The sequence below is a fragment of the Colletotrichum jinshuiense genome, chromosome 9 (assembly GCF_051148585.1).
Source record: "Colletotrichum jinshuiense chromosome 9, complete sequence".
In the NCBI taxonomy this organism is placed as follows: Eukaryota; Fungi; Ascomycota; class Sordariomycetes; order Glomerellales; family Glomerellaceae; genus Colletotrichum; species Colletotrichum jinshuiense.
The window spans coordinates 1,108,836-1,123,044 of NC_139316.1; the positions used below are offsets into that span (position 1 = coordinate 1,108,836).

A 14,209-nucleotide genomic window follows, 5' to 3' on the forward strand; every position below is an offset into this window, starting at 1 on the left:
CTGAATGGCAGCATTGATCATGCTGGCAGGTCGTCTTATCTTGGCCAAACGCAATTCCTTGCTCATGCAAAGAATTCACGTGAGACGAACGCCAATCAGCTGAAGTCAGTTCGCTCAACGGTACGAAATCAGAGCTGAAAGTTCGGACTGTTTAAAACACATGTGGGATAATTGGGTACCTGGATGCGTTTATTCTACCATAAGCGTGTATGAGACCTCTCAAATATGAAGCTACGCAGGTTAGTGGCGGCCGTGCATTCTAATTATTCGCGAGTCACGTTTGGGCTGGGATGTTTGGTGCAACTTGTCTCGGATTACAGTCACCCCGTGCCGGCAGATCCGGCCTGCGTGTTTCACGGAGCAGAATAAACTTCTAGACTGCAGTATTGATAAAGCAAGCTGATGACCCGCGTGACCGACTTTTCCAGAGCCGCTCATTTCGCTGCAGCTGCATCCTTCTTCGAACATTCGGTCATAGCATACATCAGGCTTGTACCATCAGTGAATTATCAGTATTCCGACTGCGACCAAATTCCCCAACTAGTGGGAATATTCGAGCTAGATATCAACCTTATCGATACGAGTTGATACAAGAAAAGAAAAACCGGCAAAGACGATGACGAATCCGCAGGGAACCATATCTGCTTCGGCAGCAGTTCCGGGTATCTACCAAATTATTTTCATGACTATCGAACCCATCTTCGCAGTACTAGGCGCAGTCATGGCCATTCACACGCCTAATCAATATCTCGCGGGTGTAACGCGTAATGCGCAGCCCTTCGTTCCAAGCACGCAATTTTTGTTCACGCAACTAGGCGGCGGTTGGCTCTTTTTTGCTTTCACCGAAGGTGTGGTCCTGCGACTCTTCGACGATCTGAATCTATGGCGCGTCGTCTGTGCGGGCATGCTCCTCAGCGATGCCGCCTTTTGTCATGGCACGGCCCAGGCCGTTGGAGGGTGGGAAGTTTGGTTGGATCGATCGACCTGGACGGTGGAAGACTACGCCATATTCTTTTCAACGGCACCGATGGTGATTGTGCGTATTCTAATCGTATTGGGGATCGGGATCAGGGTTCCGAAGGGACAAAAGGTAGAGTGAGAGGAAGCTCAATGGAGGATCAATTCATCATATTATGCAGCTACCTCCTGACAATACTAGGAGCCTGGAGGTACTTATGAGGCTCAGAAACTGACCTCTATGGCTGGCCAATTTGGGGATCTCTATAAGAATATTAGCAATCTCTCCGGTTGAAATTTGAGGCACAAACATGTCATCTTCCCCGTATGTCGAAGCGTTTGCGATTTCACCACGTAGTATTTGCATTGCGCCAGTTTTGTAGGGAATTGGATGTTGTCTAAAATGACTCCATCAAATATATGGCACGGATATGCCTCCTGGGACTTGGACTTCATCAAACGACGAATTGCATCATACAAGAGGACAAAGTATGTATATATATATAAGTGAGTGCTGGATAAAACAATTACTATAAACCGCACCCATCATAATCATGTTTTGGCATGGGGTAGAATCAATCACGTATGGCCATGGTTATTGACAAGTATACCCTCTGAAACCTTTGTTACTTCCCCAACAAACCCCCTTGTTGTTGCCGGGCAAAATTTGTTCCTGTCTTCTCAAGGTCCGGTGATGTACGAAAGTCCCAAAGCCTCACGACGCCCTTGACTGTTGGGATCGAGGTAAGGCGCCTCGCCAATGCCAACCACCCTGTTACCGAATCTTTCTCCCTGCTCATCATAATCAAACGTTGCGCTATGGAAGGTGCTGCGGTTGTCCCAGATGGCTGCGAAGGTTTGTTAGTTTCATGCACCTCCTTTACACATCACCGAGATGATTCTTACCAATGTCATTAGGATTTTGCCACTTGTACCGGACCTGTAGGTCATGGCCTTTCTGCAGCAGGTCAAGAAACCAGTCAAGTAGGTGCTTGCTTTCCTCTGCCGTGACTCCATTGATATGCTTGACATGGCCGCCGACAGGGAAGACGCTCTTCCACCCCGTGACCGGGTTGGTTCTCACGACTGGGTGAACCGCCTTGAGCACGCTTCCAATATTCTTCGGGTTGCCACGCGGCTTGTCGTACAGAGTGAAGCCACCACGCTCTGCGGCCGCGGCGAAACCAGGTTGTTCAAAGGTCACAGTGAGGCTTTCCAAGAACTTTTGATATGGAGTGCTGAGGCGGTCATAGATCTCATATCCAGAGGCCCACAGGGTGTCTAAAATGACCCAGTTAGCTGCTTGAACTCAAAGCCCACCATCAAAACCACTTACCTCCACCAGTCTTAGGCAGTTCGACTAGGCGCAATGACGAGTAATCAGCCGGAACGGGCTCAAATGCAATATCGCTGTGCCACTGTGCGGTTGATGACTTCTTCGGGCTAAGCTCCTCGTTCTCCAGAGGCTTTCGATAAAACCGGTGGTGCTGGACAGAGCTAATGGTGCTCACTTCTGCGTCTGCACCACCCAACTCCCGCTCCGAATTCAGAACAGGGTGGATGTGAAGTCCGGACTCTGCGGGCCGGCCTGTCAGCTCTCCGAGCCGGAGGATGAGCTGCTTTTGCAAATCGTTGGTGAGGTTGTCCTGAGCCCGGAAAAAGACGACGCCGCGTTGCGAAACTTCAGATTTTGGAATTAGGTCATGTGCGGCTGATGTTCACAGTCTACTTACTGGTGATGGCGAGATCTCTGATCAACTCATCGGCGTTGGGCGCATTTAGCCACTCAACCAGGTTTGCGTTGGGAAACTCGCGACCTATAACCGGAGTTACATCGAAAGACTCATAGCTATCAAGTGATGTGGAAGTCTTCAGTGGCTCGGGATGCGACGCCTTTGTGCTGGTGTGAAGGGGAACTTCAGCGTCAATTGCTGTTGGTGCCATGGTGTCTTATCTTGGAAGGATACGTCTGTCACTGTCTCTTGATAATAAATCCAACTTTAAATTCCTGCTATAGTGTGCAAACTGCGGCATCTTATATGTTGCCTGGCTCCCTCATAGTGCGGAGTAGCTGGTCGGTTATCGCGATTTCGCCGGGTATGAGATGAATTTCACAATGAAGCGACATCCGAAGGATTCTTGAGCCCGGAGAAACCCCGCATTTTGCATGCCGCCGAGTAACTACATGCACTGGGATGGTGAAAGAGTGCGAACTGATTCCGTGATTGATCATCCCCTTTTCTCAATGGCGTGGATGGGGGATAGATGGTGTGATCCGGCTGTTTCGCACAGAATTAGCCAATCACGATCCACGCATTTAACCATACGCAACCAACATTTTTATTGGACAACCTTTCCGGGTTGACTGATAAGAGAATGGGAAAAGGTTATAGAAAGGTCCAACGGGAAAGACCTATCCATGGTGCATGAGGTGCGTGGGGGTAAGCTGAAACGAGCGCGCTGCTAAAAGCTTCATTAGTGTGGCTGGCGTTGGATGATGAAGAGAGGGGCGGAGACTAACAGAAGAGCTAGGTGGCCAGCGGATAATTCGCCATCTCAAAGCACCATTTGTGAGAACACTTGGCGATTTATGTTATTTATTTAGTGTTTTTTTCGGCTTTACCCCCCGCATAATCGGTTCGCACACTTGTGGCAATGATAAGTGTGCTGAAGTGGTGGCTTGCGTCAGAGCCCAGGTTTATGACGATTGTCCACATTATGGACCTTACTGGGGCACATGGCTTGTCCTGACGACGCACACCCCTCCACAGCGGCTGCGATAGCGGATGAGGTGGGATTATTCTCAAAAACGGTACAGATACACGGGACATATATGGAATTTCACGCAAAGTCATATTAAGCCTCGTAATCATCTGGGCAAAGTCCGATTAACCAGGATCTAAGCCCCACCCCCTCCTCGCTGTATAATCATTGACAAGTATGCCTACAACACGGTGGTATTCGCGATGTATCCAAACTGTTTCCGCATTACCCGCACTGCCAAGATGCAGAAATCCCATACACAGTATCAACCGGGTAAGAGGCGTGCTAAATACTGATCAAGAACCACGCGGTAACGTACTCGGATGTTGCCTGAGGAAATACTTCCCATTTGATGAATGTCATGTACAAATTCCGAACAAAGATGGAAAACTATCTGACGCATGCTGTATCTTGGAATTGCATAACAAGGTCATTTTTGAACGACTCCGAGGGCCCGCTAGATACTTTTAGGTTCTTAGGTCCTCAGTAATGCATCCTTCAGGTACATACTGCGTGGGTGCTCAGAGACATAATCTGCATCTCTTTGTTCACTTGCGGGTGCTTTTTCCTTGTTGGTGATTTGACCCAACAGGGATGTTCAAACCCGGTCTCCATTCATGTCGCAGAACCCCGACCCTTCAGTCAGGATAAGCGCGTATTTCCCACGCAGGCAACGTGATATTGTGGACCGAATTCGCCATCTCAGCGTTGCATAGACCGGGAGTGCTAGTGTCGGGTTCTTCCCGCGGTTCCGGGAAACCTCTGCGAGATCCGCCGAGCTGCCCCTAGTTCTGGAGAATCTTCAAATAACAGCCAGGCCCAGCTCCGAGGAGAAACCTCACTAGACACTAAGCCCTCGGCCTTAACTTGACTACTTGGCTCACAATAGCCCATCCGTGACAATGTCGACTGTCTTGGCTAAGGACCCCTTTCGTAAGGGCGACGAATCCGACTCTTCGCAGCCGTTCCAGGGCGTTCCCCTTCTGGGGGCTCCCATTGAGGAGAAGCGCTTTTGGTTTCAACGGAACAAGAACTATGATCCATTTGCCATTGCCACTCAAGTACGTTTACATCATCAACCATATACTAATAGTGATGATGAGGATGCTGATAATACTCAAAGCCAAGCGTTTTTGATGATCCTGATACCGCCGAGAAGTATCATCCACGGTCTGACTGGTACGTAACGAAAGACTTGCCCAATTTCTTTCGTAATGGCTTACATGACCTCTAGGGAAAACTTCCACCGATTTGACCCACTAGCCCGGTGGACGTGGGCAGAAGAATATGCCCTAGGTGCGGGGAGTATGTATTCTGTGTCATGAATCAGTCTAACAAGATATCAGTGCGCAAGATAGACTGGCGGATCATGGTATGGGCGTGTATAAGTAAGTTCTGTCACCTAAATCTTGTCTGGCCAATGACTTATTGATAATCTGAGATAGTGTTCATGGCTCTTGAACTTGACCGCGCAAACATCAGTCAGGGTACGCCACAGTTCGTCTGGAGATATAGGGAAGACCGAATTCTGATTTTGACAAAATTGCAGCGAATACGGACAACTTGCTAGGAGATCTTGGCATGACCACGAATGGTACACCACCCCAGCCAACTTCATGATGAGGACTAGCTGACAACAATCAAAGATTTCAACCTTGGAAATACTGTTTTCAAGCTTGCATTTCTCTGTGCCGAGTTGCCGTCCCAGCTTGTATCTAAATGGGTCGGGCCTGATCGATGGATTCCCTCACAGATGGTACTGTGGAGCATTGTAGCGAGTTCGCAGTTCTGGCTAAGCGGACGAGACTCATTCATTGCTTGTCGAGCACTTTTAGGTTTGCTTCAGGGTGGATTCATCCCTGATGTGAGTCTTTTGCACCCTATTCCATCTCCAAAGTGGAACTTGATCTGGGTAGCTGATTGACATTCTTAGGTTATCCTATACCTCTCGTACTTTTACAAGCACCACGAACTTTCCTTGCGACTTGGATTCTTCTGGACGGCTATGAGCATTGCCGATATTTTGTCAGCTCTTTTCGCTTACGGCTTACTGCAAATGCGTGGTCTCGCTGGACACGCTGGTTGGAGATGGCTTTTCCTTATCGAAGGACTGTTGACCCTCGTTATCGGTATCTTTGGATTTCTCCTCATGCCTGCCGGACCCTGCCAAACCGCCAGTTGGTTCCGTGGAAAAAAAGGCTGGTTTTCTGAAAGGTAGCCAAAGATTCCATTGTGCTATGATTAACAGATGCTGACGGCAACGCAGAGAGGAGACGATTCTTGTCAACAGAGTGCTCCGCGAGGATCCTAGCAAGAGCAGCATGCATAACCGCGAGCCGATCACCCCGCGCCTGCTATGGGACAGTTTGAAGGATTACGACTTGTGGCCGCTCTACATCCTCGGTCTTACTTTCCAGATACCTATGACGCCCCCCTCTCAGTACCTAACCTTGACTCTGCGGAACCTGGGTTTCGACACTTTCCAAGCAAACCTGCTCTCCATCCCATGGACTGTTGGTCACAGTAAGGAGTCTCAATATTTTTCAGCCAGATATGTTATGCTGATTGATCTGGCAGTGGTTACGATGCTTATAATCACTTATCTCGGTGAAATTATTGGCGAACTCACATTTGTGTCGATGTCTGGCCAAGTTTGGACGTTGCCCTTTTTGATATACCTCAACGTTGTCAATACCTCAGAGGTCAACAGATGGGTTTTTTATACTGTCATTACGCTTCTTCTCATGTACCCCAATCGTAAGTTTTGAAATTTTAAATCTTGCTGGACTAAGCTAACATCATCATCTTAGCTCATCCCATTCAAGTAAGTGAACCTAGTAATATTACTGTCTTGATCATTGAAATCAGTTCACTTGCTGCATATTCCACTTGTTTTCTTCTTAATTGCTGCAATCAGGTGGAAATGACGCCAGATATGACCCTGTCTTGCGAAGAAAGACACCTTATCATGGATTGACATTAGCTAACGCAACTTCAAGGTCGGATGGAACAGCCGCAACTCCAATACTGTACGGTCACGGACCGTCTCCGCTGCCTGCTACAATATGTTTGTACAGACGTCTGGCATCATATCGTCCAACATCTACCGATCTGGTAAGAGTTAAAGCCTGAAACGCCTTAGTGTTCACTGCTGATGGAGAATTAGACGATGCACCGCTGTACAAGCGTGGAAACCGCTCTCTCCTCGGAATTGTGTGTATGAACTTGGTGCTTTACCCCTTGGTAAAAGGCTACTATGTATACCGCAACAAACGACGAGACAGAATCTGGAGTGGTATGTCGGAAGAACAGAGACTCGCTTACTTGGCCACAACAAAAGATGAGGGCAATAAGCGGTTAGACTTCCGATTCAGCCATTAATTTGCATAATTCTGGATCTTTGAATGTGTAAACTTGACTCTTTCATCAGAGAAGGATGTTTATGCTGTAGAATGGACGAAGCATGAGGGGTGTCGGTAGATGCGAAGGCAAAATTTCACGGAAAAAGCGGTTGTCTCCTTGAATTTTGGTGACCTAGGTAAAGATGGAGAAGACAAGATCCGGGGTTAATAGATATACTTGGCAGCAGCCTACAATCAAACGACTCGACAGCTCTGCTGCCTACTTTACCACCAATAGCTATCAGCATCCACAACGCTTCAGGAACAGCACCAACGTCCAAGTTACTTTGGAGACGGCCAAATAAATCAATATACTCCGTGACAGGCTTCAAGGTAACTCAGTACTATCCTTTAGCACTGATACAGACCGTCAAGAATACCGGAAGCTTCAAGAGTCTGAGTAAAACCACAAATTCGTAGGTTTTCTCTATAGCTGTGACTTGATGCCGGTAGCCCCAAGTCTTTCAATCACGGTTTTGCAGTGTCTTAAAGGAATTGCATTCGTTCAATATTCCTACCCCAAACCCCTTAAAAGGACTTCCATGATAATTTGTAACACCCCTAGGGCTTCGATACTCCACGCCCATGTGGTGATCCACACTGTCATGGTCTATCAATCCAGCCACAGGGGAAGCAATAACCCTTGGTACACTAGCGCCGTGCAGATCAGATCTCTCCAGCGTCTCCCTCGTCCTGTTCGATTGTCAGATTAACCTTAGTGGTTATTTCCAGTAACTAGAAGAACCTGTCACATTAGCTGCTCTAGTGTTTAGCCGACGCCAAACTTGATGGGATATGCGAATATTAGTAAGTGGAGATGTTGCTACGCCTGATGACAATAATCTATCCTCGCCCAACTTTACACGGTGACATCCTTTGCAGGGAGCACGCCAACCTTTTCAAACCATCGTTTCAAATGCCCATTGACCTCCTCACTTCTGTGTTGGTGGAACCAGTGGCCATACCCTTGAATAAGTATTACTTCATCGAAGTCGCTGCTTGGCGACAGGTGGCTTCGCTCCGTCTCAGTCCAGTACTCGCTGTTGCCGAGCGTCAGCCGCGGGCACTTGATGTTCCCGTCATGTTGCGCAACCGAAATCTCACGTCGCCCGAGACCTTGCGGATCGCCCAGACATGCCCATGACTGAGCCAATACTATACCCATGTCTCCCTGCATTGCACGACGGCCAATCCACGTATTGTGCCACGCCGGCACCGAAGGCGGGTACAAAGCCGCTCCAAAAAGCATCGCGAGGTTCTGTAGGACCTGCATTGGATCGCTCAGGTGTTCGTCTGCTGTGGCGGTTGGGATGGAGTGCAGCGGATCGAGAATTACCATTGCACGCGTCAGCTTCGGTTGCACGGAGGCGAAGTGGTATGCCACAGCAGTGCCGAGGGAATGTGCCACCACAATGACTGAAGAAACGTTTAGGTGTTGAAGCAAGGCTATGAAGTCCTGCGCGGCGGATTGCGGGTAGTAGTCGACAATGGACGGGTCCGCGTCTGGACCGGGGTACGACTTGATATCCGGAGTAGGCGCCGGCGCGGATGAGTGGCCCTGGCCCCGGGGGTCTGGGGTGATGACCCGGAAACCATGCTCAAGTAGGAAAGGAACCTGCCAATTCCAGTCGTGCAGGTCGCATGTGATACCGGGTATAAGCAGGACGGCCTGGGCCTCTTTTGGACCCTCATCAAGATAGAAGATGGAGATGTTCTCGTTACGGCTGAAGAGAGGCATTGTGGCGTACTAGAATATTAAATCAAGTTGATGGCAATGTATATTATTTGCAAACCCCTATTCCAACTGTAGGCGGCTATTGACGTTTAAATACTAACTAGTTTTTACTACCTTTGTTCTCCGATGGTACTTATGAGGTTCCGAAAGCTCCCGCCTAAAACTGGACCTGAGGTCACGTTCGCTTTGTGACGTGAATGCTGACACCCGACGCCCAGTTATGTTAGTGGAGCTGCGGCTGATCCGGTCGCCGCCGACTCTGTTCCGCGAGTCTCAGCTTAGATGCGCACGGTTTGGTCACTTGAATTAGGAGATTCCCGGGTGCATGCGGTATTACTGACATTAAAATATTCACGAGCATGCCACTTGTGTATATTTTGCCCAACGGTGGCAAGTAATCCAAATATCGGTTTGTCGTGTTGGTTGAATATGTTGCGTCTAATATAGCCACTTCGCCTCGCCTGGCTGCCTCGGATGCAGCTGTGTTCGCAATCTCGTTTCAACTAACATTCAAAATAAACAAATGGTTGATGGTGAACTTATTTAATAACATTAAGTTTGCCGTGATTGGGTAAACAGCATGTTCATGGCCAAGGACTGAGAAGGCCTACTAACCCCCAAAAACATAGACTGACAGGCATGGTTATTTGGTAACCCTCAGACCATCCGTAAATATCTCCCCCCAGAGCCATAAGCAAACGGGTTGGATGCTCAAGTACTGAAAAGACATGCTCTTCGTCGTGTCATATCTCTTCTGTATACGCGACGGTCCCTAGCATGAATCATAAGAAACAAAAGCCGTTACTACAACTACCGAAATTGGCCCACATTCCTGCTGATGTTCAGATGCAGCTGGTACTATAATATTAGAAACTGACGTCTATATTAAGATGCTGATCTACACAAAAAGGGCAATGACCCACTCCTACGGATATCGGGGCGAGCGGCAGTCCACCGAGGCGAGTAACAGATCAAGCGCTGTAAACCTGATGTTACCATTGCTTGTTGTGTGGCGGGCTAATCAGAGTGGACTTTCTTGACGAAATTCTAATCGGTATTGGAAGTTGCACTCGTTCGCAAGCTCAACCCTTTAAACCGTTTTAATAGAAAACAAAGCCAGAAAGCCGGTTCCTTAAGATTCTTTATGTTCGGCAAGTTGCTCAAGTATGAAAATGATTGAGTTCAATAATCCATTTTGCCCCTCTATTACCACTACATCCTCTATCGATGGTCAATTCAATTCCAGTTGCATCGGAGCAGTTTGTCTTGTTACTTCTAACGCGGCCCTCATCCGTCGATGTTGTTGCCACCCACTGCAGGCAAATGTGCTTTAGAACAGTGTTGTATTTACATACTGGTTTAGTCTCAGACCGGTGGGATGCATAGGCGGCAAAAATTTCCCCTTTAGGTACTATTGAACCCCGTGATTGATGATATTGATGTTGGGTGGTACTGCTGGAAGTGTTTTGTTTTCTTGACGCTAATGCGGGTGGGAAGGTCAACACTTTGCCATCGTTGTCGTCCGTGTCCGTCGGACCTCCCTTCCTCCTTTACTCCTCTCGCCGCCCTCAAATTTGTCCCCAATGCCAAAGCGCAAGCGATGTCCCGGGTCGTCAAACGGCGTGAAAGGGGCCTCGAAGGCGCATTAGGGCCGGCGAATGCTCCATACTTGGCAACACTCCGACGGGCGGCTTTCCAATGTTTCCCCGCGCGGCCTCGTAAGGCCTCCTTGGCCCCTCGCGACCAATTTCTTGGTTGTTTCCCTTCTGCTGTTTTTTTGGTCATCACAAGAAGATGCCCACTTTGATTTCTTTTTCCATACGGAGTGTTCCAGGCATCGCGCGGCAGTGGAGGGAGTAAGACAGCATCGAACATCCGCTATCCTCGTCCAACAGCGATCGGGGGCTGGGCGGGCCAAGGCCGCATCGAGCGCTTGCTTTTTCATTTCTGCCGCCAACCACGAAACGAGGCAAGATGCAGTTTATTGGCCAGCGATAGGTCACATTTGGCCTTGGAGTAAACCTGGAAATGCACTTGTCGATTGCGGGTGTGATTAGTTATATGTGTGCCGAGCCGCCTTGGCCAATTGAGGGGCACCTTCATACATGCGCGATGCAGCAGGATGATCGTATTTGCTCGCTTGAAACTTCTCAACGGCATGATGCTCTGATCCAGGCGGTGTGTTGAAATGGTGTTCGGCGTTTCCAGAAATGAAAAAACTGGGGGGGTTCGCACGGTTCCGGAGCGATCGACAGGATCAGTCGGGGGCAGGGATACGGGGTTAAACTGATCCGGGTTACTGGGCAAAAATGGAGTGGTGTCCTGGGGGAGCCGTTGGAGCGACTGCCGTTCCCCTTTTCTTGTGGGTTGCCCTATGGGCAATGCGTAATAATTGTCCGTAGCGAGCCAAACATACAGAGGAACGACAGGTAGAGAAAGTAGGGGGGGACAAGGGACATTGACCAACTATTCCCCGTCCCCATCTGATAACCGGGCACCTGGGAATGGATGACAGCGGCTTGGACGGCCCTAAAAAGGCCCAATGAGCACCGCTCAGCCACTCATTATCAGAAGCTTTGGAGGGGCTTCTGCTGCTCCTCTTGCAGGGTGGGTGGAACAGCAGACCGGACAAACACCTAGGGTCTTGCGCCAATGCCCTTCCCATAACCTTTCCCTGGCATGTGGTCGGTTTCGCAATTAACGACAGCACCAAATATCATGTGGCCCAGAAGTTGCAACCGAGAGAAGGAATGCCGCCTGCCAGCAAGGTCCTTGCGACTGGTCACCATCTCATGCATGCGAGTCCCCCTGAGAGAAGTGACCTCGGCGAAAGCCTTACCATTCCTGGACATTGCGAGTTTGGTGGCGCTATCCCGCGCACTAGCCTTCGATATGTGTTTTGTTCTTCCTCTGGGCTGACCTCTCGGGCTTCATATGGGGGTGTCACCATTGAGCGTGGAGTCCGGGTTCCCGGTTCCTTCGTCCCCATATATTTCTTCTCTGTCTCTTCTGTTCTCATTCTCCCTTCTCCTCGCCGGATCGCAAGCCTCCTTGTCTCTCCGCTTCTTCTTCAAGTCAATGAACTGGGATCATAGCTGAACGCTTCCAGCCCCAAAGCTTACCTTCCAGGGCAATAAGGAAAAGCCCAGACCCCTGAGCGCACCCGGCGACCACCACAAACCCCGCCTCCACAGCCAATTTGACTCGGACGGACGTCCCGTTTCCAAGGTTGGCGGGTTCCCCGGCTCAAGATTGACCCAGCGTGAAGCAGCTAGTGACTTAGAGTTAGGGCAGCTCGATTACGACGCAGCGTCGCAATCAAAACCACTGTCACTTCCTCGTTGTCCGTCTCGCTTTCGCCTTTATCCAGTCGTTCATTTGGCACCTCAGTCGGCGCGATTCCAGCCAAGCTAGCATTGCAGCCGATTGACGGCCTCTCTTGCAACCAATCCATATCCTGCATGCATTTTTGCTGAGGCATCACGAGCGATAATGGGTACGGGAAGCAAGCCCGGCAGCCCAAGCAGGAGCCCCCATGGCAGCCCGCGACGCGACAGAACGGATGGTAAGTCAGACTTTGCCCGCGTCGAAGCGATCGTGTCATATCGTCACCTAGCAGTGCTTCCTGGGGGCTGTGCGATGATAACATTGTTATCGTAGTTTCTACAGCTCCGACAATCGGGGCTTCAAGCTCCGAGCAGACACCTGCCGCGACATCCGATGCCGAAGCGACGACAACGACGACAACGGATCCTGCTGCGAGCGATGCCGTCCCTCTTGGAAACATCCTGCCGGAGCAGGACGCCCCCCAAGAACCTCTGGAAGCCGGCGGTACCGATGACGACGACGAGTTCACGCCCAGTGTTTTTGACGAGGGATCTATAGCCGATGATAGAACCGAGTCGACTTCGCTGAATTCCAGCGTTTATGAACACAGCTACCAGAACGGCAGACGCTACCACAAGTTCCGCCACGGACGTTACCCGATTCCCAACGACGAGACAGAACAGAACCGCGAGGACATGTTACACGCCATGATGCTAGAGGTTACAGATGGCAGGCTCTACTTCGCACCTATTGGCGACAGCCCGCAGAAGATCATTGATTTGGGCACCGGCACGGGCATTTGGGCGATTGAGAGTGAGTGTTCTTCCCCTAACGTGTCAGCCGAACCGGATATGGGCTCCTTGCGACCAGTTACAGCAGCTGACGAGATGATTTAGTGGGAGATTTGTTCCCTAGCGCCGAGATCCTCGGACTCGATCTGAGTCCCATCCAACCCGTTTGGGTGCCGCCAAATGTCAAGTTCCTGGTTGACGATGTCGAGGATAGCTGGCTGAATGGGAAGAACTTCGATTTTGTGCACCTGCGGAACATGGTGCCGGTGCTGAAGTCTCCAGTCAACTTGTTGAGAAATGCATACGAGTATGGCCCCATAACGCCGACCCGAGTAAGCCGCCTCTGATACTGACAATTGTTTCCAGGCATATGAAGCCCGGCGGCTGGGTCGAGCTGCAAGACGTCGACGGCCAAGTCCACTGCGACGATGGAACTATGCCGGCTGACTGGCCCGTCCTTCGCTTCACGAACCACCTCGTAGAGGCTTTTGCAAAGTTCGGCACTAATTCTCACGCCGCTGTATTCGGACAGCAGTACTTGGAGCAGGCTGGTTTCGTCAACATCCAGCATCACACGGTGAAGCTGCCCTACGGGACGTGGCCTAGAGACAAGTCAGTAACATGGCAATTATGCAATTATTTGGAGGGGGGTTCACACTAACACTACTTGTAGAACTATGCGACTGGTCGGCATGTATTATCGCACGGCATGTGAGGAGTTCTTCCCCGTGGTCGGTGCGATTCACTTTGAAATGCTGGGGTGGAGCAAAATCGAAATGGAGGTTCTGTTCGCCGAATGCCGCAATGCGATGAGGGACCCGAACGTCCACGCCTATGGCAAGATGCATTTCTGGAGCGGACAGAAACCTCTGTGAGGTAGATAGCCTAACCGACAAGGGCGGCAGGACACGGGTGGGGTACGAACATTACCCGGCTCAGGGGATACGGGGTATGAAGACGTTGAAGTTAGCTGAGAGCGGTTGGTTGCATGACTGTGCATCATGAGATGCCCGTGACGAATAATGTCTGGGATTGGCGTCGATGGTGGTTGGAGGAATGTCACCCCCTTCACGTCGTGACTTTGCGTGGTGTGCGTAAGCGCTGGGGTTTTGCTTTTTTAATCAAAACAGGGGGGGCTTGAGCACACGCTTTTGTCAAAATTCAACCTAATGCAGTCATCTTGAACGTCTTCATTTGCCATGACAACCCCACCGCAGGCGACCGTTGAGATATCG

General features: G+C 50.1%; 4 protein-coding genes across 4 annotated transcripts; 2 read left to right on the top strand and 2 right to left on the bottom strand.

Moving 5' to 3' along the window:
* Positions 1-1,638: 1,638 nt before the first annotated feature.
* Positions 1,639-2,901, bottom strand: EsH8_IX_000313 (TauD/TfdA dioxygenase family protein; the record flags this gene model as incomplete). Its single annotated transcript, XM_083266649.1, has 4 exons — positions 1,639-1,805; positions 1,864-2,238; positions 2,294-2,638; positions 2,691-2,901. The coding sequence occupies 4 exons, from the start codon at positions 2,899-2,901 to the stop codon at positions 1,639-1,641; spliced, it is 1,098 nt and encodes a 365-aa protein (XP_083130214.1).
* A 1,721-nt stretch (positions 2,902-4,622) lies between these two features.
* Positions 4,623-7,101, top strand: EsH8_IX_000314 (uncharacterized protein; the record flags this gene model as incomplete). The annotated part of the gene is made up of 6 exons (XM_083266650.1): positions 4,623-4,781; positions 5,654-5,934; positions 5,987-6,477; positions 6,531-6,544; positions 6,720-6,834; positions 6,887-7,101. The coding sequence occupies 6 exons, from the start codon at positions 4,623-4,625 to the stop codon at positions 7,099-7,101; spliced, it is 1,275 nt and encodes a 424-aa protein (XP_083130215.1).
* An 879-nt stretch (positions 7,102-7,980) lies between these two features.
* EsH8_IX_000315 (alpha/beta fold hydrolase) lies at positions 7,981-8,859 on the bottom strand (the record flags this gene model as incomplete). The annotated part of the gene is made up of 1 exon (XM_083266651.1): positions 7,981-8,859. One exon carries the CDS (start codon positions 8,857-8,859, stop codon positions 7,981-7,983), a length of 879 nt encoding a protein of 292 aa, XP_083130216.1.
* Positions 8,860-12,348: 3,489 nt separating this feature from the next.
* EsH8_IX_000316 (methyltransferase domain-containing protein) lies at positions 12,349-13,849 on the top strand (the record flags this gene model as incomplete). Its single annotated transcript, XM_083266652.1, has 5 exons — positions 12,349-12,421; positions 12,517-12,996; positions 13,080-13,281; positions 13,341-13,586; positions 13,648-13,849. 5 exons carry the CDS (start codon positions 12,349-12,351, stop codon positions 13,847-13,849), a joined length of 1,203 nt encoding a protein of 400 aa, XP_083130217.1.
* Between the last annotated feature and the right edge of the window lie 360 nt (positions 13,850-14,209).